This window comes from Pipistrellus kuhlii, unplaced genomic scaffold, assembly GCF_014108245.1.
Source record: "Pipistrellus kuhlii isolate mPipKuh1 unplaced genomic scaffold, mPipKuh1.p scaffold_m20_p_13, whole genome shotgun sequence".
NCBI lineage: Eukaryota > Metazoa > Chordata > Mammalia > Chiroptera > Vespertilionidae > Pipistrellus > Pipistrellus kuhlii.
The window spans coordinates 48,844,871-48,872,042 of NW_023425438.1; the positions used below are offsets into that span (position 1 = coordinate 48,844,871).

The 27,172-nt window shown below is 45.8% G+C and overlaps 2 protein-coding genes across 3 annotated transcripts in view; both read right to left on the minus strand.

Annotated features, from left to right (window-relative positions):
* On the minus strand, positions 1 to 15,870 carry CHCHD5 (coiled-coil-helix-coiled-coil-helix domain containing 5). Of its 2 annotated transcripts, none has more exons than XM_036435996.2 (4): positions 15,812 to 15,870; positions 4,274 to 4,414; positions 3,901 to 4,066; positions 1 to 1,004 (listed from the first exon to the last, which is right to left on the minus strand). In XM_036435996.2, exons 1-4 carry the CDS (start codon positions 15,853 to 15,855, stop codon positions 981 to 983), a joined length of 375 nt encoding a protein of 124 aa, XP_036291889.1. In that variant the 5' UTR covers positions 15,856 to 15,870; the 3' UTR covers positions 1 to 980. The 2 variants fall into 2 exon arrangements, with proteins under 2 accessions (XP_036291889.1, XP_036291890.1); XM_036435997.2 differs by lacking the exon at positions 15,812 to 15,870 and adding an exon at positions 5,173 to 5,621 and having other exon boundaries at positions 829 to 1,004.
* POLR1B (RNA polymerase I subunit B) overlaps positions 10,769 to 27,172 on the minus strand; it is a 25,689-nt gene continuing 9,285 nt past the window's right edge. Inside the window, exons 10-15 of the mRNA XM_036435965.2 lie at positions 25,702 to 25,835; positions 21,895 to 22,065; positions 20,691 to 20,847; positions 13,872 to 14,068; positions 13,165 to 13,418; positions 10,769 to 11,764 (exon numbers count right to left, since the gene is read on the minus strand). Of these exons, the coding sequence (XP_036291858.1) occupies positions 10,882 to 11,764; positions 13,165 to 13,418; positions 13,872 to 14,068; positions 20,691 to 20,847; positions 21,895 to 22,065; positions 25,702 to 25,835 (1,796 nt within the window). The 3' untranslated portion in view covers positions 10,769 to 10,881. The remainder of the gene's footprint in view (positions 11,765 to 13,164; positions 13,419 to 13,871; positions 14,069 to 20,690; positions 20,848 to 21,894; positions 22,066 to 25,701; positions 25,836 to 27,172) is intronic.

Below are 27,172 nucleotides of genomic sequence, written 5' to 3' on the forward strand. Positions count from 1 at the left end.
GAAACTATGAAGTTTTTATGGTAGTTTAAACACAGGAAAGAAGTCTTTCAAGCTAAATGCCATTGAGAGGTGCTGTCCCCTCCACCCCCCGTCACTCCTGTCTCAGGGCTTGCTTTGACCAATGGTGTGTGGTACAGGTTTAAGGCTTCCATTTGGTTCCCCTGAACCCCTGAGGTCACCACGTGGGGAGCTGATCTAGCCTACTTGAAGATATCCTGAAATGTAGTCTCGATCTTGTCTTGTCTGTTATCACACTTCTCAGTTACATGGAGCAGAACCCACTTAGGCGAAGTGAAGTTGGCCAAAAACATGCACAGAAACTGGAGGGATCAGTAGACAACCCAAGGAAACTGGAGCTGGAAACAAAAGCCACCAGATCTCACAGCCCTTCAGGGACTGCATTGCTTCCTCCACCCTGACCACTTGGACTTACACCTTAGCTCCCAGGCCAATTGCCTTTGTCTTAAAGATCATATCCCAGGACACAATCTAGCTTATTTTTCCCAAGCCAGGGCACAAGCCTCAGGCTTCAAATGGCCAGTCTAGTCAGCACTGGCAAGTCACTTCCAATTTCTAAAGATTTGGAGTCACCTCCAGGGGAGCAACAGGTCTGAATGGTAAATCTGGGTACAGGCATGCAGAGCTTAGCACTCTGGGGTCCCCCTCCTGTGTGCTGAGTGCTGCTCAGGACTCTTCTGATGGCAGGAGCCGCTCAACCCCACAGTGCAGGCTGAGTTGCCCCTTGGAGAGTGAGGGATGTCCTGTGCCGTCTTCTGGAAGTCCCAGGGAGTCTAGGGCCCTCAAGTGCTGAAGGCAGGAATCAAAGCCTGGTGTACACAGTCTTTATTTATTGAGTCCCGATGTCCAGTGACTGGGGCCATATCCAGGGCCCCCAGAATAGCACCTGTCAGTCACTCTTCAGGGCTGGGGGCAGTAAGTGGCCAGTCACTCCTGTCCAGTTTTCACATAGTCCAGAGTCCTCAGGAGGCAGGAAGTGGCTGTGCCTGTGGAAAAACATCATCATTTCCATCTCCCCAGTGCCCGGCCCTGGGGAGATTGTGTAGATAAAGCAGAGGGTGCCTGTTGAGCCCATGAACATGGGACATAGTGAACTGTCACTGGGAGCAAGGAAGGCAGCTTTGCTGCAGGCACTGAGCACCTATTGTGTGCCTGGCACTGCTACAGGTTCTGGGGACCCAGACTGGACCCAGGCAGGCACAAGTCTCCGACTCACGAGGGATAGACAAGTGGACAAAAATATTCTGACTGAATATCTACCGAGAAAACTAAGTCAGGGTAGAGAAGTGTGTGGGGGAGATGTAAGTGGCCCTTCAAACTGTTCAGCATACTTTATGAGATGGGGACGGGAAGGTGGGGTTTTTATTATTCAGATGCCCTAAAACCTTGGGGAAAAACATCACCAACATATGACTAAGAAACTAGTGTGAACAGCATGAACTTGTCAAGAATATTTCCTGAGAAGAATTTTTTTTTAAAATATATTTTCTTGATTTTGTACAAAGAGGAAGGGAGAGGGATAGAGAGAAACATTGATGAGAGAGATCATCGATCAGTAGCCTCCTGCACACCCCCTACTGGGGATGTGCCCACAACCAAGGTACATGCCTTGACCGGAATCGAACCCGGGACCCTTCAGTCCACAGACTGATGCTCTATCCCACATGTGTCAAACACAAGGCCCGCGGGCCAAATCCGTCCCGCCAGGCCTTGCAATGTGGCCCGCACCGCGCTGTCATCACTGCACTCCGCTGCGTTTCCATCACAATGACAGTTTATGACTATTCAGTAAACCATTCGGCCCGCGATTTAGGCTGGATTTTAGATTTTGGCCCCTTCTCTGATTGAGTTCGACACCCCTACTCTATCCACTGAGCCAAACCGGTTTCGGCTCCTGAGAAGAATTAAAAGTCCTTTCTACTGAGAGTTCTTGGGGCCTGAACCGTTCGCTTATTCTGCCTCATGAAAACACAAGACAGGTCCAGGTGACAGGGCTTCTGCCCCAGTTTCAGCAAGAACTTCTCTGAAATAAGCGATGGGAGGGCAGTGGTTACAAAGCAGTGGCATATAAGCCGTAATTAGGGAGTCAGGGACTGTGGGAGCCCGGCATAGGGAGGGGCCATCATAGAGGTTTTCTTTCTTTCTTTCTTTTTTAATATATTTTATTGATTTTTTACAAAGAGGAAGGAAGAGTGATAGAGAGCTAGAAACATCAGTGAGAGAGAAACATCGACCAGCTGCCTCCTGCACATCCCTCACTGGGGATGTGCCTGCAACCCAGGTACATGCCCTTGACCAGAATCCAACCTGGGACCCTTCAGTCCACAGGCCAAAGCTCTATCCACTGAGCCAAACCGGTTTCAGCCACAGAGGTTTTCTGAGGGAGGTGAGCAGGACTAGGTGGCAGTCCAGGTGGAAAAAACAGCTAGATAAAAACATGGCAGCAGGACAGACATGAGGTCAAGTAAGTTCCCATTCCTTGGATCTGGAACCACAGGACTGAAGGAAGGGGGAGGGCCCGTAGGCAGCACCAAGTTGAGACCTGGTCTATGAAAAGGGTTTTAGTAAATCAGAACCCCGTCTGACTGGCTCGTAACACTCAAAGACCATCCCAGAAAATGAATGGTTTGGAAGGACAAAGAAGCATGGAGGCCAAGAGAAAGCTGCTCCCCTGGGAGCAAGAAGGGAAGACAGGGCTGCAGAGAGGGGCAGATGAGAGTACCAGAAGGGCTGGTGAAGAGGTGATCTTTGCCTTTGGAGTTCACAGTCTCTTAAACATCTAAACTGAGTTTCTCAACCTTTTTTCAAAATTTCCCCCCTAAGGAGTCTTTTTTAGACATTTATTTTAAACCAGAGGCCTGGTGCACAAAATTCGTGTATGGGTAGGGTCCTGAGGCCTGACCAATGATCAGGGCCGATCAGTCGTTCTGCTGTTCAGTTGATTTGCATATTAGGCTTTTATTATATAGGATTGTGCCCATCAATGAAAATTTTATTTTATTTAAATATATGTATTTAAATAAAGAAGGTAGGGGGAAAGATAAATAAAAACATCAATAAGGCCGAAACCGGTTTGGCTCAATGGATAGAGCGTCGGCTTGGGACTGAAAGGTCCCGGGTTCGATTCCGGTCAAGGGCATGTACCTTGGTTGTGGGCATATCCCCAGTAGGGGGTGTGCAAGAGGCAGCTGATTGATGACTCTCTCTCATTGATATTTCTAACTATCTCTCTCCCTTCTTCTCTGTACAAAATCAATAAAATATATATTTTTTTTAAATCAAGGAGAATCATTGATCAGCTGCCTTCTGCACAGCCCCTACTGGGGATTGAGCCTGCAACCTGGGAATTGAACCTTGACCTCTTGGTTCATGAGTTGATGCTCAACCACTGAGCCCACACTTCCCAGGCCCACCCATGAAACTGTAATACCATAGAAATACTTTATCTGTTCAATTACCATATACATTAAAAAGACTAAGACCCAAAACAAACAAACAGTAAGAATCTTTTACCCCAATCTCACACCTGCCAGGACAGCTGAGGGGCAGGGTGAAGGAGATTGAACAGTTAGCCTGGGGAAGCCAGAAGCTGCCCAAACCTGGAGTTTTGTTCCTTAGTGTGAACAGGAAACTATTGAGGAACAACATCGAAGGAGTAATGTGACCAGTTCTCAGTTCTCACGTGCTCTCTGCCACTGTGTGGAGGCAGGTACTGTGAGGGTTCACAGAGGCCAGGGGGACCATGGGACAGGTGTCCTGGAGGACAGGTGACTGGACTAAAGCAGGGGCTATGGAGGGGGCAAGAGGCGAGAGTGTTGTGGATTCTGGATGCATGTGAAGGCCGGTGCTGGGAGGGTGGGCTGAGGGTGACTCAGGTCTTACCTGCACAGTGGCAGGCGGGCTGGCCGGCTGCACCTGCTCAGCGCACTGCAGGAAGCGGCGCATCTGCCCCGCACAGTTGCCTGTGGCCGCCTCGTTCTGCCGAAGACACGCCTCAAAGGCCTCGAAGGGCTCCGCACAGGCCTGGCGGATCTGGCGGATGACTGGGCTGCAGGGAGGCACTGCAAGCTCGACTTTCCTAGCACTACCCACCCCACTGTCCACCCCCACCCAATGCCCCACCTCTGGTACTGCCTTGTCCCCCGAATTACCCACTCCTGCACTGGCTCCCCCACTGCCCACCCCCGTGCTGCCTGCCCCTCCTGCACTCCTAGCCCCCTCCGAACTGCCTAGTCCAGGACTGTCCCGCACTCACTGGTTAGAAGTGCATCGAGCGATGTTCATTTTGAGGTGGTGACAGTCCCGTTGCCAGGACTCAGGCTTGGCGGCCACACACTGGCCATACTGGTCCAGCTCCCGGCCGCAGTGGCGGGCAGTAACCTCCAGTGCCGCCTGCCTACGGGACACGAGGGTAGGGGTGAAGAGTGTGAGGTGGGCCCCTGAGTCTGACGATCCAGCCCCGGGGGCCGCGGGGTGCGGTGCCGGGCTATGGAGCTGGCCAGGGGCTTCGGGATTGATGGTGAGGGTCCTTGAACAGATCTGGTCACTCTAATAGCGGTTAGGGTCCGGGCAGAGGGTCCTGGAGCTCAACCACCCAGCTATGGGGCCTTAGAAGTAGGACCCAGAGCTCACTCAGGGGGCGGGGGGGATGGGAGCCAACAGGTGGGTGTGGGGTTGGGTCCCATTGTCTCTGAGCGGAGGCCTGAGGATAGGGCACTGGAGGCCCTCATGGGTCTTAGGGTCCTCGGGGCATGAAGCGCCAAGTAGGGCGGCGGCCCGGGTTCGTCTGGGGGAAGGGGTTCTATATACAGGTGAGCTCTAGAGACAGGTCCGGAGAGCGGGGCAGGGTCCGGAAGGAGTCCGCCGGCCTAAAGGTCTGGGCTCCGGGGTAGATGCGTAGGACTCAAGAGAGAAGGTGGGGTGACCCGGGGGCGGAACGTGGGGCTCCAAGGCCAAGCCGGACCTGGAGTCCTGCTAGCTGCCTGCCTGGCTGTGAGAGTCCTCGGTCCCAGGAGAAGGGGAGCGGGGCTTGGACGTGCGGGGAAGGGTGACGGCGCGGAGTCCGGAGGGTCGGGGGTTCAAGGAACAGAGGCCACCCAGCCTCCAGGAGAAGGTGCGTACGGTAGGTAAAGGGAAGGTGCTCCTGCTACTCACATGTCAAGGCAGGTGTCAGGAGAACCAGTCCGGAGGAGCGCCCCGCCTTTTCCGGTGTCAGGTTGTCATGGCGGCGCCCTCCCCGCCTCGTTTATTCTGTTCACACAGCGGCCAAGCGGCCCTATTGCTTTTTGCGCCAGTCCGTCAAAGCAGGGCCCTATCTCTGCTTCCGCCCGGACCTGCCATGGCGGCACCCTGCCTCTGCTTCCGCCCCGACCTGCCATGGCGGCACCCTGCCTCTGCTTCCGCCCCGACCTGCCATGGCGGCGCTCTGCCTATGCTTCCTGCCTGGCCTGCCATGGCGGCGCTCTGCTAGCCACTTCCGATTCCGGCCCGCTCGGAGGCCACAGCCCTATTTCCGGTTTTCCCAGGCGACCTCCAGTCTGCACCGGAAGTAAATAAAGGGAAGCATGGCGGCAACCCGGCACCTAGGGAAGAGTAGCGCTCAGCGGTGCGAATCCCCGTAGAGAGTGTCCCGCGCCTGCCCTTCGCTGTCGACCCTCAACTCAGGTCCCCGCGGCCCGGCGGGTGCCGTGTGCTGCCGGCCGTGGCCTTACGCCGTCGGTCCTCTCGGAGCGCGGGCTCGGGCGCCGGTGGCGTAGCCGACGGAAAGGGGCGTCGCCCCGAAGCCGGGTCGGGTCTGCGTTACCTGCGGGCGTGAGCGCTGCTGCAGCGGAGCGCACGGGAGTTCCCACCGGCTCCTCTGCGATCCCTCCGGTGCGGGGAGGCTTCCGGGGAGCGAGGTGGGGACGAGCCTGTGTCCAGTGGGGCGCCGGCCCGCCGGCAGCACGCAGAAAGCCCCCGGCTCTGGCCACAGGAACACATGCGTTTCAGAGACAGGCTGCCTGTGAGTCAGACAGCCGGAGCCTCGACACGCTGTCTCTGAAACTGAGGAATGACAGTGACACTTCCCCACGGGCGTAGCCTGCGCCTTGCAGGAGCTGTTCCCGAGCCGACACCTGAGCCGGCCCCGTGACACAGCTTTGGAGCCAACGCACCCAAGGCAAACCTTTCACCCGCCCCCACGTTCTCTTTCCCGCAAAACCTTCCAGGTGGCCTTTCGTGGGAGGGTAGGGGGAGGAACACAGACTCTTCTCTGGGACCTCAAATGTGCACCGAGTCCTCAGATGTCCCCACGTCCTGTGCCTGAATCTCATCCAGAAGTCCAGGTCACGTGCGCCCTATGGAAGGCATAAGGCTGGGCTTGTAAGCAGGTTCTCAGAAGAGCCAGCAGGGGAACTGCCTTGGGAGAGGGTGACACTTGAGCCCCCAGACTTCTGGCTGCCTTTTGGGCTGTGGCTCTCTGGAGATCGAGTGTAAGGGACACGTAGGGTTTCGGGGTTTGGGGTGAAGCAGATCTGAGCCTTGTACTGGTTACTGGTGGGTCCCCACCCAGTCTGGGGCAGGCAGAGAAATAGTGGACTAAATTCGCACAGGTTTGCTCTAAGGATAAGATGACACTCAGGCATCCCCTCTTATGGTATTTACTAAGTGCCACATATGTGCCAGGAGCTGTTTTAACTGCTAGGGAAACAGCATAGAATAAAGCAGTAAAAAATGTATACTGGGGCCATACTGCCAACCTTGTTTGGGCTTGGCATTTGGGGCTAGACACATTTTTTGGGGGGTCAAGCAGAGCAACAGGGACACCAAAGTGATCTGAGTTTTGGTTTGCTGTCTTGGCACTAGAAAGAAATATCACCCTGGAGCTGAACATTCTAGTGGAGGGACAGACAACCACCAAAATAAATAGGAAAGACACGCGAGTGATGATCATTCACTAGGAGAGTGATCATTCTGGGAAGGGAATGAGAAGTGTTGGGACAGTGACCAGAGGTGTGATGTGATTCACAATAAACATATATTTGGTCTTCACCCTCTGGCCCTGGCACAAGTCTCCTGAAGTCCTTAAAATTTCACATGTGATGAGAGCAACAGAGGTGGCTTTTGTTGTCATTGAGGTGACCTTTGGACCTCACTGAGCATAGGGACTGGTCTCCGGAAGTAGCCTTGTGACTAGTGGGTTGGAACTTTCAGTCTCACCCCCTGGCATCAGGGAGAGGGGCTGGAAGTGGTGTAATTAACCCCACCTAGGTAAAGAAGCCTCCATAGAAACCCAAGTAGGTGTGTAGAGCTTCTGGGTTGGTGAACACGTGGAGATCTGGGGAGCATGGCACTCTGAGCCACACTCTGAGCATGGCAGCTCCAAGCGCTATCCCCAGACCTTGCCCTGAGTATTTCTTCCTGAGTCATATTCTACATCTTTTTGTTGTTAATCCTGACCTGAGGATATTTTTATTCATTGCTTTTCAGAGTGGAAAGGGGTAGCAGGAGAGAGACAGAGAGAGAGATGTTGATGCCAGAGAGAACATCTACTGGTTTGTCTCACACATGTATCCCTGCTGCTACTTGGGCCGACAGTCAAACCACTGAGCAAGCACACTTGGTCAGGGCCTTTTATATTTTTTGATTTTAGAGAAACATTAATTTGCCATTCTACTTATTTATGCATTCATTGGTTGCTTTTTTAAAAAATTATTTATTTTAGAGAGGAAGGGGGAGAAACATTGATTTGTTGTTCCACTTGTTTATACATTCATTGCTTGATTCTTATATGTGCCCTGACTGGATAGAATCTGAAACCTTGGCATAATCGGGACAATGCTCTAACCAACAGAGCTCTGCAGCAGGACCCTAAATTATTGTATATATATATTTATAGTAAACTGGTGCTCTAGTGTATAAAACGTTTCTGAGTTTTGTAAGCCATTCTAGCAAATCAATCAAACCCAAGGAGGTGTTCAATCTATAGCTAGTTGGTCAGAAGCACAGCTGACAATTAGGCCTGAGGGCTGCCCCCATCCCACCTAAGAAAGCTTAAGAATGCTACTGGAAACACTGAAGTAAGCCCTGGAGGTTGAAGGAAAATGCCATTAAGTAGAAGTCCAGTATATAAAAATCATCAAACATGGTAAATGTGACGCTATTAAGTAACTTATTTTATAAATCTCTTGAAAAGATAATTGACTGCTTAGAGCAAAGGTAATAATGTATTATGGGGTTCATCACATATAAAAATAAAATGGCATATGCCCTGCCAGTGTGGCTCAGTGCTTGAATGTTGACCTATGAACCAGAAAGTCATGGTTTATTCTAGGTCAGGGCACAAGCCCAGGTTGTGGGCTCAATCCCCAGTAGTGGGCCTCCAGGAGGCAGCTGATCAATGATTCTCTCTCATCATTTATGTTTCTATCTCTCCCTCTCCCTTCCTCTCTGAAAGCAACAAAAATATTTAAAAAAAAAAAAAAAAAGGAAAGAAAATGAGCAAAAAAACAGACATTTCACTGAGTAGAAGTAAATGCAGAAAAGCCCATGAAAAGATGTTAAATATCGTCAACCATCAGAGACATCATTCACACACCTGTCAGAACAGCCTGATAAAACACAGGTGCACTACCAAGTGCCTATCAGGATGTGGAAGAAACTGTCGATCACCTTCATTGCTGATGGGAATGTAAAATGGTCCGGCCATTTTGGAAAACAGTTTGGCAGTTTCTTTTAAGACAACACACCACCTCCACATGGCATTTCATTCTTAAACATTTGTCCCAGATAAATTAAATGTATGTTCACAAAAAACTGTAAGAGCAGCTTTATTTGTAAACACCAAAAACTGGCAACAACCAAAATGTGCTGCTACAGGTAACTGTTGAACACTGGCACAGCCACACAGCAGCAAAAAGGAATGAACAACTGATACAATGCAACAGCTTCAAAGCATCTCAAGGCAATTACATTGAGTGGAAAACACCAATCTCAAGTCACAAACTGTGCTTCTATTTATATAACACTAGAGGCCTGATGCACGAAATTCATCCCTACTGGTGATCTGTGGGGCAAACCAGCATCGTAATTGAGGGACCCCTACTAGCACTTGCCTTGGCAGGCCTGGCACTGCCCACTCGTGGGTCCTGCCCTCACCACGGCCCTTTTACTGGCCAGCCCCCTCTGTGGGGTAACCAGTGAGGTGATGGAAGGAGTGGGGGTGGCTGCCAGAGTGGTGGTGGGGGAGAAGGAAGGACAGGTGCCTCCTGGGCCTTGGCTGGCCTGATCTTGTGTTTAGCGTCTGCCCCCTGGTGGTCACTGTGCTTTCACAGCCAATCTCCTTTGGCCAGTCAACTGCCTATGGTCCCTTCCCATGGCTGGCCCCCATCAGCTCCTGGTGCTAAACCATTCGTAGACAACCTGCTTCTGGGTTGGGGTTTCATATGTAGCAGAGCAGCTCCCTCACTCCCATCTATTGAAAGTCAGCCCTCAACACAAGGGTTTATCTCCCGTTCTCTCCCTTTCCTGGGGGCTTCGGGGCTGCCTACCTGCCTGCTGCTGTGGTAGTGCAGTGCTGAGGGAAGGAGGGGAGCCATGGGGTGGCACAGACTGGTGGTGGGGCGCCGATGGCATGCATTCCTTCTGGCCCAGCCACTATTGCCTCCTCTCCTGACCCCACCAGGGCCTTTGGGTCCTGGGCTGGGATGGGGAACTTATATGTGTGTGGCAGTGGCTGTGGTCCCTTCCCATCCATGCACCAATGTTGTGCCCTGGGCCTCTGGTAATAAATAAATAAAAGCAACCCAAAGGGGCACAGGAAACTTTTAGAGGTGATGTTTATTACCCTGAATGGTGAACTATATACAGTAAAAATGTACCGTGTTTGTTTTTTTAAGTATTTTTTTTAGAGAGGGAGAGAAACATCAATCAGTTGCCTCCTGCACACACCCCAACTGAGGATAAAACCTGCAACCTGGATTTTGTATAATTATATTTTAATGAAGCTGTTAAAAATATTTCTACCTTTTCCCACTTTAACATGGGCATTAGAAAATACAAAACCACACACATGGCCTGCATCGTGTTTGGACTCTAGATCACATGTGTCAAACACAAGGCCCTCGGGCCAAATCCGTCCCGCCAGGCCTTGCAATGTGGCCCGCACCGCGCTGTCATCACTGCACTCCGCTGCGTTTCCATCACAGTGACAGTTTATGACTGTTCAGTAAACCATTTGGCCCGCGATTTAGGCTGGATTTTAGATTTTGGCCCCTTCTCTGAATGAGTTCGACACCCCTACTCTAGATGGACAATGCTCCAGAGCAGCGGTTACCAACCTTCCACACCTCATGGACCACCACTGGTCCGTGGTCCACTGCCCTGGAGCGGGGGTGGGGAACACTGGGCCCTCAGGCCCTCAAAGTTGTTTGGTCTGGCCCTCCCAAGGCATTAGGGGTGAGTTAATTGTTTGACCAAATATAGCGGGGCAATTTTTAAGTTGATAATTTGTATGGCCTGAAAATTATGTTATAAATATCCACATGGCCTTTGGCAGAGAAAATGTTCCCCACCCCTGCTCTAGAGGGACAATGAGTGATAGTCATCATCTGCTGAAAGCAGCATACTGGGGTTGGGAACTTCCCTGTATATCTTATTCATCAATGTATCATGTTTTTTTTTTTTTTTGAACAATGTGACATTTTTGAACAAATACATTGAAAATCAATTTCAATGGTTATATCAGAAAGACTCAGAAGCTTGAATTCGTAGCTGCCAGGTCTTAGTTGAGGGCTGGAACAACCTTGAAAAAAAAGTCAGGGTAATATCTTTCCTGAAGTTACATTTTGCTTTAATCTGATCGCCTAACCCAAAAGGCCACATCCATTAAATGACATCCAGTTTTACTTTGATGTTCATCGCTGCCAGCTCAGCTACAAAATACCGGAAAACATAAGGCACAGAAACAGTGTCGATGGTGTCACTGCGGTTACACACGGTACAGTTGTACTTTCTATTGCGCATGGCTGACCACGAAGGGGGTGGCTTCTCCAGCAGCGGAGAGAGCAAACTGCCACACCTGACGCACACATGGGCTACCGACCGGTCCGAACAGTTAAAGAGGCGGTCATGGAGGAGAAAAGAAGTTCCATGAGCTAAAAGAGCATCCCTCTCCATTTCCCCAAAACGGATCCCACCCTGGATATTTCTCCCCCCAACGGGCTGGTTAGTGACTCTGTCTCTGGCTCCCGTGGTTCTGACCTGGAATTTGTCTGAGACCATGTGGCGTAACCGCTGGTAATAAACCACGCCTATGAAAATATCTGCTTCCAGTTCTATCCCACTGATGCCACTGTACAGCCTCTCAGTGCCATAGAAGTTGTAGCCAGCAGCCTTCAACATCTCACCAAAGTATTCCAAGGCCGAGTTCTCCTCTGAAAAAGTGAAGGGTGTGGCATCATGGCAGAGGCCATGCAGAGCTGCAGATTTGCCTGCCATGCTCTCAATTAACATGCCAATAGTCATTCGGGACGGGAACCCGTGAGGATTGAACAGGATGTCTGGGACCATCCCACTTTCGGTGAAGGGCATGTCCTCGGTTGGCCACAGCCTGCTCAGGATGCCCTTCTGCCCATGCCGGCTGGCAAACTTGTCTCCAATGGTTGGGTTCCGAGGGATTCTCATCGTGATGCAAACACACTTAAATTTTCCACTTCCAGTGTCATTACTACACACTTTGATGTTGTCCACAATACAATTTTCTTTACTCCTAGGAAAAATTAAATCACACAAAAGTCAAACTATTTCTTTTAAGCCTATAGAGGTATGTAAGTTTTATATATATAGTTACTGCTTTATCAAGAATTCAAAAAAGTCTTACCTTTCTTTTCCCTGAAAGTATGACTAGGGCTGCTAGTTATATTAACAGAACTCTGTTCCTCCGAACAACTATTATGAAACTACTAGAGGACTGGTACATGAATTCATGCACAGGTGGGGTCCCTCGGGGTGGCCTGCAGGGATCGGACTGAAACAGGCAGTCCAATGCTGCTGGTCGCTCCTGCCTGCTGCTCCCGCTCATCCCAACCCTGTTGTGCCTGCCGCAGGCTCGCACCCGGTCAGTCCCAACTGGGAGAGGCTGGCACCACAGTAGCAGCACTTGTCAGCGGTTAAGCCCTGCAACTGGTGCCCATCCCAAGACGGGTGGGGGGCTGAGACACGAATGAGCCTCTGGGTGATGGTGGGATGCCCTTGCCAGCCCAGGATTCAGATCCGTTCCTCTGATGTTCACACCAGTTGTTGGGAGTCACCTGGCAGCTGCTTTTATATCATTTCTTCTTTGTGGAGCATCGAGGGGGAGGAAGCAGCCACAGTGCCCAAAGCTGACTTCCAGGAGGCCAGTGGCACCAGTCCATTGGTGCCTGGCCCATTCTCCAGAGTTGGGACCAGCAGGGCTTCTGAGGGAATGAGTAGCTGCTGCCGGGCTGGTGGGTCGCTGGGATGGGTTGGTTAGCTGAGTAGGAGCACACTAACCACCGGGGGCAGTTCCCGCATTGAGCGTCAGTGTATACCATGGCAATTGGTCTTTCAGTTGCTTAGGCTTATATATATATATATATATATATAGAGAGAGAGAGAGAGAGAGAGAGAGAGAGAGAGACTAGAGGCCTGATGCACAAAATGTGTGCAAGAGTAGGCCCTCACAGCCCCAGCAGCTTTCTCGGCCCACATAGCTGTGGCTACATTCAGGTTGTCCAGACTGCTGTTTGGCTGTTTGGTCAATTTGCATATTATGCTTTTATTATTATAAATTATGAAGACCTACTGTTGAATCCACTCTTACAGATGTAAAATAAGTTAAAAATTTATTTTAACAGGATGCATAATAACATTTTAACTGGGAAATATTCCTAACATGCATGAGATGATCAAGTCTGAATAATATACTTTTAAAATAAGCCAGGAGAACTCTGTCAAGTAGAAAAAAAGCAAAGGCAGTACAACAGCAAACTTTGTCTCATTTTGTAAGTGCCAATTCAATTACGACTGAGTCAATAACTACCACTTCTATTTTCTCCAAAAATTCTCCTGTTAAAAAATTACTTTCAACAGCCCCCAGCAATTCACTAATAATGGTCTTTAAAATTAGCACCTGGCACTGCAACTTACTTGTAGAACATCACAGAGCTCTCGCCAGTGTTGAGGTTTACATAGCTATAATAGGGATCTCCATACTGCAGCTGTGCTCCAATAAACGGCAATCCATCCTCATCTAACTTCTGCGCAGTGCGGGGGTCACCAGGTTTGACTCCAAACACCAGACTATCATCTCCTTGTTTAATTTTTTCAGAGAGATCTATGAACTCAGACTTGTAGACACTTCCATGGGCAAAACCTCGTTCCCAAGAAGCTTTATTCAGAATCTGAAGTCAAAGAATCAAGGGAGTGAAGAAAAATGAGGATTTTTCAAAATAAAATTGGTCATAATTATACTTGGTTTAGGTTACCTGCCATTTGATTGAAAAACTATCCACATTTTCTCAGTCACCTACACTAACTACTACTAAAACCCAGACACTTAATTTACAAATAATTTACAATTAAGTAGTCCAAAACCCAATTATGCACAAACACAAAAGGTAGAAATATCCAACACTACTTTACCTTCACTCAACATTTATTCAACTACATAGGCAATATGCATATCTGAATAGTTCATAACCCTCAAGTTATGAACACTTTTCACTCAGAATAGGGTCTGACCATTTAACACAACACTCACTCACCAAATACGAGGCACTGGAGGATAGTGACCTCACAGTAAAGTTAAATATTAAAATTAAATATTAGAATGAACTACTTTAGGTAAAACTTACCATGGCATCTTCCATATCGTAGCCAGTGTAAGAAATAACAGCGACGATGGCATTGGTCCCAATTGGATAGTTGTCCATGTCATAGTGATCATACATGCACGGCCTCACTACAGGGCTTTGTGGGGTCTGAAGACGATACAGCTTATTGTCGGATCGGTCTTGATAAGTGAGAAGTGGGAAGCCCATAGTTTGTTTACCTACATAGGGAAAAACACCTTAGCCTTTTGTTTTTCTCTTGATTATAAAGATGATAAAACTGGGGAAAACTAATATTCACCATTGAGGAATGAACAAATCAGTCATGGTTGTTATGCTTATAGTGTGAAGATGAACAGACCTGCATGTATCACAACCAGACCATCAAAACAGTGCTGAGAGGAAAATGGAAAGAAACTCATTTAATATGATACCATTTACATATATCTATATAACGCACTCCAAATAATTCTATACCTAGTTTATGGACACATATATAATAAAAGGGGGATGTTACTGGGGAAGAGTAAGGATGTAAGGGGAGAGTATTATCTAATAACATTTTTAAATAATGTATTTTTTTTTTTTATCTGAGAGGTAAGGAGAGGGAGAGAGAAATGTCAATTATGAAACATAATTGAATGGCTGTCTCCTGCACGCCCCACAATGAGGATTGAGCCCACAACCCAGGCATATGCCCTTGACTGGAATGCAACCCAGACCCTTCAGTCCACAGGCCAATGCTCTATCCACTGAGCCAAACTGGCTGGGGCTCTAATTACTTTCTTACACACAAAACAAAATGTCACTATTTAATTCTGGGTATTGGCATACGGCGGGTAGGTAAGAGTCTTTTTTATACCACTTCACAGTATAGAGAATCAATTCAACACAAACGACTTTTTAAAAAAAAGATTTTTTAATTGACCTTTATTTTATTTATTCATTTATTTATTTTTGCGGCGGGAAGCTGGAACCGTGAAACAGACACCAGGCAAGAGTGGAAAGAGACAGATCAGGGGTGGGGGATCGGGAAGGGATTAACCAAAGAATTTATATGCATAGATGCATAACCCATGGACACAGACCACAGTGTGGTGAAGGCCTGGTGTAGGGCGGGGGCAGGGTGAAGGGGAGCAAAGAGTCTGGGGAGTGGAGACATTTGTAATATTATCAACCATTTAAAAAAAACAAGTGGAGAGAACAGATAGGTTGGGAGCGCCTCTGAGAACTAAGGGGCCTTAAGTTGATCTTTAGAGAGAGAGGAAAGCACTGGGAGGGAGTGAGAGAAACATCGACATAAGAGCAAGACATCTATCGACTGCCTCTTGCACACCAGCTACTGTGGATTGAGCCCACAGCCTGGGCATATGACCTGGCTGGGAAATGAACTGGCAATTTTTGGTTTAATGGGACAACACTCAACCAACTAAGCCACACCAGCCAAGGCTCAAACAAAATGATTGTAAAAAATAAATTAAATATACAAGCATAGTGGAATTCTTTAAAATATAGAAAAGGAGACTTCCAGCTTCTACTTGTAGAGGGTTCCTTCTATAAAGGAACCATAAAACCCAAAAAGAAAAAAGAAAAGTAACCACAAACAAATATACACACCATGTGAAAGTATTGTAAAGTAACCAAAATCAGTCAGAAACTAGAGGAATTTACATTCAGGCAAAAGAAACTGCAATGGGTGAATTTCCAGGTCAGGTTTTGCTCTGTGGTTGGTTTGTTTTTTTGCCTAATGGCCCAGTGTAGTGACTAAAACTTAGATAAAAACCCAGTCTGACTGGCTTTAAGAACCAAGAAACTTAAGAGTTCACAGCACTATAGCAACTAAAAACTGGGGGTGGGAGAGATTTCAGAAAGGAGAGAACCACACAGGGAAAGCCTTAAATTCTGCGTATGAGCCAATCCCAGATCTCTGGTGGAGTCCTGAGTTACACAAGCACGGAAGGAACATTTCCAGGCAGCCTTCAAAGGTGACTTTAGCTGCTGTGTTCATCTAAGTTATCTACCAGTTAAGTCTAAAAACCAATCCTCTTCAAAGGAACGTAACAGAATCCATGGTCTTCAAAACAAATCATTCGTTCTCAATGTCCATGATATGATCTAATATTACTAGATATAAAAGACATAGGGAATCATTACCCATACTCAAGAAAAAAATGCAGTGAATGGAAACATCCCAAGATGACCCAGACGCTGGAATTAACAGACAATTATTTTAAAACACGGGTTGTATAACTGCTCAAAGATGTAAAAGAAAATATGTTCACGATGAAGATGGAATTCCAGAGAAAATTAAAATTACAAAAAGAAACAAATGGAAATTTTAGGTTTGAAAATGAAATATCTGAAATAATGCAGTGGTTCCATGGTGTAATGGTTAGCACTATGAACTCTGAAATAGAATACGAAGTCTGAATATGATGATAGAACAATAAAAATGATTCAATGTGAAGAGAAAAAAGAGAAAAGAACAAATGGTTGATGGGACAGCAATAATTAACATACAAGGTGCATAACCTAAATCTCAGGAGACAAATTTAAAACATTAAAACAAACAGATTTAAGAAGACCAGCAAATACAAAACAAGACAAACACAAGGAACATTATTATATGTAGGCATACCATAGTCATTCTGCTAGAAACCAAAAAATAAGGAGAAAATCTTAAGGACAGAAGAAAAACAAAACTTAAAAACAGGGAAACAGCCTGTAACTGACAACTTCTAATTAGAAATGAGAGAACAAGATTAGACAGCTAGTCCTGTCTTGATAGCTCAGTTGATTGGAGTCTCTACACCAAAGATTGCAAGTTTGATTTCCTAACAGAGCACATACCTAGGTTGCGAGTTTAATCTCTGGTCAAGGTGAATACAGGAGGCTGCCTATCGATGTTTCTCTCTACATAAAAACATCCATCCTTCTGTGAGGATTAAAAAAGAGTACACAGCCGAAACCGGTTTGGCTCAGTGGATAGAGCATTGGCCTGCGGACTGAAGGATCCCAGGTTTGATTCCGGTCAGGGGCATGTACCTTGGTTGCGGGCATATCCCCAGTGCAGAGGCAACTGATCGATGACTCTCTCTCATTGATGCTTCTAACTCTCTATCTCTCTCCCTTCCTCTCTGTAAAAAATCAGTAAAATATATTAATTAAAAAAAAAAAAAAAAAAAAAAAGAGTACACAGCTCAAACAATATTTCATGTGCCAGAAAAAAATCCTGTCAAATCAGAATTGTATACCTAGTTCCTTCAAGGGAAGAGGATATAAAGATATTTCAAAGAAATAAAAACTGAGAAAATTTGTAGCTAGCAACTGGCAATAGTGACAAATGCTAAAGAAAGTTTTCAGATCTAAGGGAAATTATACTCCAGGAAAATGAAATCATGTTTTTGATATAATTAATCAAGTCTGAATAAGCACTACAAAACAGTATGGTGATATCAGGCAGAAATGAACAGCACTGGAGAGATAATGATGTGGCCAGCCTGAAGTTGTCAAAAATGGAATCTCAAGATCTCAAACAAACCCAAGTCATTGAACATTTTACAAAATTACCTTTTTCTTCAACAGTGTCAATAACAAGAAAGACAAAGAAAGACTAAAGTTATGTTCTAAAAGAAAACAATGGAATGCAATGTGTGACTTTGAACTAGGTGCTATACAGAAAAAATTGCCAGAAACCCTATTTATGGCCAGCCAGTGTGATTCAGAGGTTGAGCATGCTATTTAATAAAGATGGAATATGCAAACTGACTATACCTCCATGACAAAGATGGCAGCGGCCAAAGCCAGTAAGGAGGGAATATTAAATTGATGCGACAAGGATAATAAGGGAGAGAAACCAAGATGGCGGCATAGGTAAACGCCTAACTGCAGCCTCACACAACTATTTCAAAAAATACATCTAAAATATAAAGTGGACATCATCCAGAACTACAGGAAAGTTGACTGACTGGAAATTCTACAACGAGAAGAGAAAACCAGAAGGAAAATCAGAGGAGCTGTAAAAGCCTAAGGTACGGAGACATGGTGCGTGCGTGGGGAGAGGACGGAGCCGGAGAGGAGGGGCGGCCGAGTGCCTGGCTGGCGTTCCCTAGCGGGAAGGAGATAAAAGCTCTGAGCCCCAGTTCCGACTGCACTGAACCCCAGTTCTGGGTGAGTCCTTGGGGACCCAGGCTCATACAGAGGAATTCTAAGTTGTAAGGCGGAAACTCAGGGGAGCGGAGAAAAGCAGAGCCCCAGAGTCACGCACATTGCGCGCAGAGGACAGACTGCTGACTGTGCTGCTGGATTGCCCTAGCAGGAAGGAGACAAAAGCTCCGGACTGCACTGAACCCCAGTTCTGGGCTCATTGGGGGAGAGACTAGACTGTCTGGTTGAGGGCGAAACTCGAGGACGCCTTTCTCTCAGAGGTGCTTGCAGCGAGTACCAAAGCAGCAAGTACCAAAGGACACTGAGTAACACTGAGACTCAGGAACCTCATAGGGCAGGGCTGACAGGAAGCCAAGGCTGTAGGCACCACCCTGAAACTCCACCCCATCCAAGCTGAGCACAGAGGCTTTTGAATAAGGCTGTCTCCCAGCATAGACACAGCTGATCCTCACAGCCAATTGGCCTGGAGGTCAGTTCCTCCCAGTGATACCAACAATTAAGACTTAACTACAAAAGGTTGTACACACAGTCCACAAAGGGGTGCACCAAGAGTGTCTACCTCAGGTAACTGGGAGACTGACCCACTGAACCGTAAAGGACACCTTAGCACACAAAGCTACCCTACCAACTCAGGGAAGCAGCGAAAATGCCAAGATAAGGAAACAGATCACAAACGAAAGAAATGGAGGACAAAAAGCGACTGGATATAGAGTTCAAAACCATGCTTATAAGGTTTTTCAAGAATTTCCTAGAGAAGGTCGATAAAATAAATAAGACCTATGAGAATATGAAAAGGGATCAACTAGAAATAAAGAATACATTGTCGGAAATAAAAAATATTATACAGAGTCCTAAAAACAGAATGGAAGATAGCAAGAATCAAGTCAAAGATTTGGAACACAGAGAGCCAGAGGACACTCCTCCGCAGAAGCAAGAAGACAAGAGAATCCAGAAAGTTGAAGATAATGTAAGAAACCTCTGGGACAACTTCAAGCGAACCAACATCAGAATTATGGGGGTCCCAGAAGAAGAGAGAGAGCAAGATATCAAAAACATATTGAAAGAAATAGTGACAGAAAACTTCCCCTACCTGGTGAAAGAAATAGACTTACAAGTCCAGGAAGCACACAGAAACCCAAACAAAAGGAATCCAAAGAGGACCACACCAAGACACATCATAATTAAAATTCCAAGAGCAAAAGACAAAGAGAGAATATTAAAAGCAGCAAGAGCAAAGAAGGTAGTTACCTATAAAGGAGCACCCATACGATTGTCAGCTGATTTCTCAGACAGGAATGGCAAGAAATATTCAAGGTGATGAATAGTAAGAACCTACAGCCAAAAATACTCTACCCAGCAAAGCTATCACTCAGAATCGAAGGCCAGATAAAGAACTTCACAAATAAACAAAAGCTAAAGGAGTTCATCACCGCCAAACCAGAATTATATGATTACTGAAGGGGGTTCTTTAGAAGAGGAAGATAATAAAGATAAAAATTATGAACAACAAATATGTAACAATCAACAAGTGAATCTAAAAACCAAGGGAATTAAAAAACCTGATGAACAATATTAACTGGTGAATATAATAGAATCAGAGGTATGGAAGGGGAGTGGACTGACGGTTCTTGGGGAAAAGGGGACTGGGAGGTGCAGGAAGAGACTGAACAAAAACTGTGCACCTCTGGATGAGAACAGTGGGAACCTGGTGGAGGGGAAAAAAATGAGAAACTTTTGTAATAATATGAATAATAAAGATTTATTTTAAAAAATAATCATAATAAAAAATTGATGCGACAAGGTGAGAGGTGGAAGGCAGCTCTGGCCAGAGTGAAGGCATGCCGGCAGCCAGAGGAAGGAAGGCCTGTTCTTGAATGAATCTTCGTGCATTGGGCCTCTAGTTGCCTTATAAACCAGAAGGTCACAATTTGACTCCCAGTCAGGGCACACGCCCAGGTGGCAGGCTTGATCCCCAGGAGGAAGTGCACAGGAGACAGCTGATAAATGACTCTCTCATCATTAATGTTTCTATCTCTCTTTCCCTCTCCCTTTCTCTCTGAAATCTATAAAAATATATAAAAACAAAACAAACAAAACCTCCTATTTTTGGTACAACTTGTCAAAGTCTGAATCAGACCCATAAAGTAGAATGATAAGCCCTAGATGATTTGGATAGAGTGTTGACCTGCATTGTGAAGGATCCTGGGTTCAATTCCAGTCAAAGGCACATACCCAGGTTGCAGACCTGATCCCCAGGGTGTGCAGGAGGCAGTCAATCAATGATTCTCTGTTATCATTGATGTTTCTCTCTCTCTCTCTCTCTCTCTCTCTCCTCCCTCCCTCTCTGAAATTAATAAAAATATATATATATTTTTAAAAAGTGAAATACCAATGTTAAGTTTTCTGACTTTAATTGTCTTTGTTCATATAAGTGAACATCCTTATTTAGATATAGATACTGAAATATTTAGGGTTAAGGGGCATCAAGCCTGCAACTTACTTTCAAATGGAAAACAGTACAAACAGACCAAAATATTAACAAAATGTAGTTAAATGATTTATGGGTGTTCTCTGTACCAGTCTCACAACTTTTCTGAGTATGAAATTATTTCACAGTAAAATAAGTAACAAACATGTCTCTTATGTGTGATTGCTACCACCCCCATGCCACCTTACCCATCTGGCACTGGTACATGTTCCTTGGACTCTGGTTGTGATCAGAGAAAGGGATAAAGTTGGCAATCACACTCAGCAGGCTGTGAGGGAAGAGTTCCTGGTGGGTGGTCACTCCAGCAAAAACCTCGTCCTCGAAGATGGCAATATTCAAGAAGAGCTGGAGAGGAAGGATGAATGCTAACACATTAGCTCCTTCTCTGAGCTCAGTACTCACAGACTTAAAAGGAACCTTCCCCACCTGGCACAGTGAACACTGAAAGGACCCACAGGAAGCCTCGGTCAGAACTCCACTTGCCCTTCATACTTCATTATAAATCTACCCTAGACCAACTTTGTAGAGGCATTAGAAGAAAGAAATTTTTAAATTTTTATTTTTTAAATACATATTCTTTTATTGATTTCAGAAAGGGAGGGAGGGAAGGAGGAAGGGAGGGAGGGAAGAAACATCAATGATAGGTAAGAATCACTGATGTGCTGCCTCCTGCACGCCCCCTCCTGGGACTGAGCCTGAAACCCAGGCATCTGCTGTTGACCAGAATCAAACCTGGGACCCTTCAGTCCGTGGGCTGGTGCCCCATCCACGGAGCCAAACCAGCTAGGTAAAGAAAGACATTTTTAAAGTAGTACAAAGCACATAGCTTTGCAACTGCAAAGATGTAGGGAAAGACTGTGAGTGAGTCTAAAGGAATGGTTCAGTCTCAGCATCCGAAGGAGCTTGGGATGCAGGATACAGGTAACGAGACACCAATCTTCTCAGGCTCAATGTGTGGACAGAGTGAGGGGACACATGAAAACTGCTTCCTGCTGGGCACAGAGGAAGCAGAAGTAGTTCTGGCTTTCTTTCAGATGCCAAATTGTTATTAAATAATAACACTTAAAGAAAGCAACAGTTGCCCTAGCCAGTTTTTCTCACTGGTGTTGAGTGAAGGGTCACAGGTTCGATTCTGGTCAAGGGCATGTACCTGGGTTGCAGGCTCAATCCCAGGCCCCAGTCAGGGTGCATTCATGAGGCAACCAATAGATGTGTCTCTCACATCAATGTTTCTCTCTCTGTCTCTCCTTGTCTTTTCAACGCTCTCTAAAAACTAATGGAAAAAAATAGCCTTGGGTGAGGATTAACAATCACCAAAATTATCAACAGTGAAGTCTGTGGAAGTTGTATATGACACAATCACATATACTACCAAACGCACAGTCCACCTACCTGCTCCATAGTTCCAATCAGCTCTTCTTTGCCTAATTCCAAGTTTTGCACAGGCCGAACCAGCCTACAGGGAGTGGTGAAAAGGAACAGTCCTGGGTACAGACTTGGTTTTCCTGTCATGGGGACAAGGGCCACCTCCATCCAGGGAGGAATTCTTTTTTCTCTCAATACCTGTTTCAACAAAAAGAAAGTTCAAACCAGAACAACTAATATGTTTTACATCTATCCCGATACCCAGGAAACAGACAGAATGGGGAAGGAGGTCAAATATGAAAAGTAGTATCTTAAGAATTTACATTCGTTCTGCAGGTCTCATCTTCTCAAAGATACCATTCACCCCACACCCAGAGTTAGCAAAAGCTCTGCTTTCTTGGGGACTCAGCCTCTCCGGCCAGGGCTGATTTTATTTAAAAAATGTACTTAATGACAATGCCCTTCTACCTGGAAATTAAGAAACAAAACAACAAACTTCTATTTATTAACTCCTGGGTGAAAGGAAAAATACAAACCAAAGTTATAGGAAATTTGAAAAAATATAATAAGATATAATATATAAGATATAATATATAAGATAAAATATAATAAGACCTATATACTAGTATCAGAATTTGTGGGGATTCACACACACATTACCAATAAAAAATGAGTGAACAAAAACTAATTAAATTCATAAATCAAAGTTAAGAAACCTCAATAGAGTTAGAAAGCTTAAAGACTGATTTCTACATTAGAAATAAAGATGTCAAGCCCTGACCAGTGTTGCTCAGTGGTTTGTGTTGACCTGAGCACCAAAAGGCCCTGGGTCTGATTCCACATTAAGGGCACGTACCTGGGTTGCAGCAGCTCCTGGTCAGGGCATATGCAGGAAGCAACCAGTCCATGTATCTCTCTCACATCGATGTTTCTCTCCCTCCCCGCCCCCCACTTTCCCTCCCTCGCTCTCTGAAAAGCAATGGGAAGAATATCCTTAGATGATTAAAGAAATAAAGATGTCAAGAAAGCACCCTCAAAGCAAAGTACCATAACCAAATGATCTCATGGGAATTCTCGCAGACTTGCAGCCAGGTGGCCCAATGTTCCCACACTGCCCCAGAGCACTCTTTACAATTGTTGATTTAAAGAACCTTAATAAATTATTGACATTTGAGAAAGTATCAGAACTTCTTAAATAGAGAAAATAATACAGACAATAGAATGGTGGTGAGTGCCTAGGGGGAATGGGGACAGGCTAGAAAGGATCAATGGGGAAAAAGAGGGACATATGTAATGCTTTTAACAATAAAGATTAAAAAAATAATAATAACACAGGGACCAAGTGAGATTTATTCCAGGAATTTAAGACTCAGTATTCATTGCTATTATTAGAGAATGATCATTATTAGGGAATGAATTAATACAATACACCTAATCTGTCTTAAGGGGAAAAATCTTATAATTTTTTTCAAAGCTGCCAAAAATTAAACAGAATCCCATATGATCCAGCAATTCCACTTTCAGGTATATACTCCAAAGAATTGAAAGTAGATTCAAACAGAACTTTGCACACTTGTGTTCATTGCAGCATGATTCACAATAGCCAAAAGGTGGAGGTAACCCAAGTGTTTATGATGGATAAACACAATGTGGTTACCAGGAGCTGGGAAAGAGCAGATGGCAAGTTATTGCTGAATGGGCACAAAGTTTCAGTTTTGGACCATGCAAAAGTTTGGAAGATGGATAGGGTGATGGTTGCCCAACAACATGAATGTACTCAATGCCACTGAAAAAGGTTAAATTTTATGTATATTTATAAAAACCAAACAAGACAAACCCAACCCTATAGGGACCAGGGGGTCAAACCTGATACAATATATATATATAAAAGCCTAAGCAACCAAATGACCAAACCATCGGTCACTATGATGTGTACTGATCACCAGGGGGCAGACCTCAACCAGGAGCTACACCCTGGTGTTCAGTGTGTTCCCACAGTGGGAGCCCCACTCAGCTGACCAACTGGCACCAGATACTGGGCTCACACTGATGAGCACAGTTGCAGCGGCATGAGCCTCTCCTGAGTGGTAGCAGTGGTGGCAGGCGCAGTGGGGCCAGCATGAGCAGGAGCGGTGCAGTGCCTGGCCCCAGCCACTTCGCACACTACTACATCCCTCGAAGGATGTCGGACTGCTGGTTTCGGCCCAATCCCCACAGGCCATGCTGAGGGACCCCATTGGTGCACAAATCTGTGCATCGGGCCTCTAGTATGAATATAAAAATCTGCTGATCTAAATAAATGAACAAATAAATAAATGGAGAAAGGAAAGCTCTCCCTTACAGAATGGCAACTAACTAACAGAACAAGTGATAGGGATAGAAAACAACTACTTGGCAACCATAACAGTAATAATTAACACAGCAAAGACTCATCAATGGAATAGTAATAGTTCTGCAGAGAATATAATATAGATTGTGGGTGAAAATTTGATGAGGAAAAGTGCTTCCAAGTTCTTCTCCACAAATTAGCGATAAGAGAAAATTTGTAACACTACAGTAGATTAACCTAAAAAACACAGCTTTGAAGTGATCGACATAAACATCACTGGTTATGGGACAAGCCAACATCACATGCCTCCTGAAAGTGGTATTGTGAATCTCGCCACGAGCAAGTGACACGTGACCATAATTAAGGGTCAGTGTACACAATAGCTGGCCTTTACTCTTTTTTTTAAGTTTATTTTTTATTGTTGACAGTATTACAGATGTCCCCTCTTCTCCAACATCTGTCCCACTCCAGACCATCATCACACTATTGTCTGTATCCATGAGCTATACATATAAGTTCTTTGGTTAACCTCTTCCTGTTCCCACCTTCCCTCCCAGATCTGTCAGTCTGTTCCATGCATCCAGGCCTCTGGACCTATTTTGTTCATTAAATTCCACATATAAGTGATATTTGTCTTTCTCTGACTACTGGACTGTACTCTTAAAAAAAGTCAAGACATGAAAGGCTGGGAACTGTTCCACAATAAGAAAGAATAGAGACATGAAATTACATGTAACACATGATTCTGGAGTGGGTCCCATACCAGGAAGAAAAAATAGCTATAAAGGCCATTATTGAGGCAACTGGTGTCATCTGAGTGTCAACTGTGAACCTAGCAAACTGATCCTCCCTGAATTTGGTAAGTGTACTGTAGCTATTAAAGAGAAAAAGTTAGAAAAAACACACTGAAATTCTTATGGAAATGGAGACATGTCTGCATGCTACCCTCAAATGGTTCAGAAGAAAAAAACAACAACATGTATTTATATAGAGCACACAAATGATAATTGGTGGATCTGGGTGATGGGCATATGGGAGTTCTCTGTGCCAAAGACTCTTGTTAGGAGGAAATTCCAAAGAATGTCCTTCTCTTTGATTTAAAAAAAATAAATAAAAATGTATTTTCAAGACCCAAACAGCAACAAGTACATATATGACTTATATATCTTGCATATCTTTAACATTACCTGAAACACAAAGTTCATATTTTGATGTCCCATACATGCCACTAGAATTTCCAAAGAAAAGTTAAAATCTGTTAGGTTAGCAGGTTAGGGCCTCAGTGAAACTACTTAAAAAAAAAAAAATGTATGAGTGAAATATCTATCACTGACCCCAACCCCTGAGGCTATGCGGTCAGTAGCAGGGATGTCAGGTACTCCCGGAATGAGCTTCTGACCTCAGGCCTAGGAGCACTCTGGACTGCCTGGGACTACCTCATCAACTAGAAAAGGACTGAAACCCAAGATCCAGGGATAGAGCAATTCACAGAGGCTCACAGTCACCTTAAAATGCCGGAGAGAAGCTGCAACACTAGCAGCAAGCTCCTTATCCACCCAGCCAACCATGACACCGTCCAGCAGGACAGGGTAGCACTCGGAGTATGGTCGGTGAGGCGTTCCATCAATTGGCGTAACCCCTGGGGAAGGAACAGAGTCATCACATCAGGATGGCTTTTCCAACTTAAAAAATTCCCACCAGACAGGTCTACAGCTGTTCCATCATTTAGGTATCTAGTTATCTTCTCTCCAAATCAGAATGTTTTTCACTTCTTAAGTTTCCAAATCATTTCAGCAAGGACACACAAGAACTAGTGACCTGGCCTGTGGGAGAGCAGCAGGGACAGGAGTGCAAGGAGGCTTTCACTGTGCACCTTTCCTATTTTCATTCTGAGCCATGTAAATATAACCTTTCCCAAAAATCTAGTTATACTTGATCGCCATTAGTCACAGATTCCCGGTCTGCACATCTGCGTACTTGCTAAGATTATTTGTATCTCCAGCATCAACAACTCAAGGCGCTTTGAGGGCCACTCGGTGAGAAATCTGCAGCACCTGCGCACAGGCTCCCAGCTATGGTCACCCTGCCTTCCTGTTTTAGCTCAGACTGTCAACAAGCGTCCTCCGGCCTGCTCAGTGCCACGCGCACTGCATCCTTGCGCCTTCTGTTGGTGGTTTCACTGCTTAGTCGGCCCTGGATGCAGAGCTGGCCAGTGTGCTGCTGGCTGAGACCTCGATGGTAGTGAATCACAACGTTAAATGAGGTGCCCCTGGGAGCAGTGGCTCTGCCCTCAATTCGGAGTTAGGTGACTTTGTGGAACAGAATGCCACAAACATCAAGAACTGTAGTTAAGTAAAAAAGAATTCTCTTCCAAATCCATAATTCACCTGCTGAAGACAGCAAGTGTCTTACCAAGTTCGCAGGTTACCCGGTTGGTGTTAGGCATTTCCCCAGAGCCAGAGCCCTTCCCATCTCCTCTGCTTGGGACACACCCCCCGCAGGTTTTCCTTCTTTCCACCCTTTCTGCTCTCTGACATTTTAATCACTGGTGGCAAACAAAATGATTTTTTTCTCGGGGACAAAGGACCTGCATTTTACACTGATTATGACCTCTGAGTCTGGAGTAATTCTGAACTAGGAGGACTCCCTTCTGAAAGGCTGCGCTCTGACTGGCAGGAATACTTTCAAGCAGAAATTTCCTGGCTCCTGACTCACTGCCTTTCTGGTTGCTTTGAAATGCCTACCACCTGAATCCTATGAACTGGGTTCCAGTGGAGACCCCACTCACAGACCAGCAAAGACACAGAAAACTCTGTCTCCAGGTCCCCAAAGAGTGAAGAATGCCCAAAGAAAGGGCATCATTATGTGTGAAGGTAAACCCGAAACCAGCACTACACGGAAAGAACAGCACGCAAGACAGCCTTCCAGCAGCCACCAGGCTCCCAGGAACAGAGTGGACAACCTCTTTTTTAACTG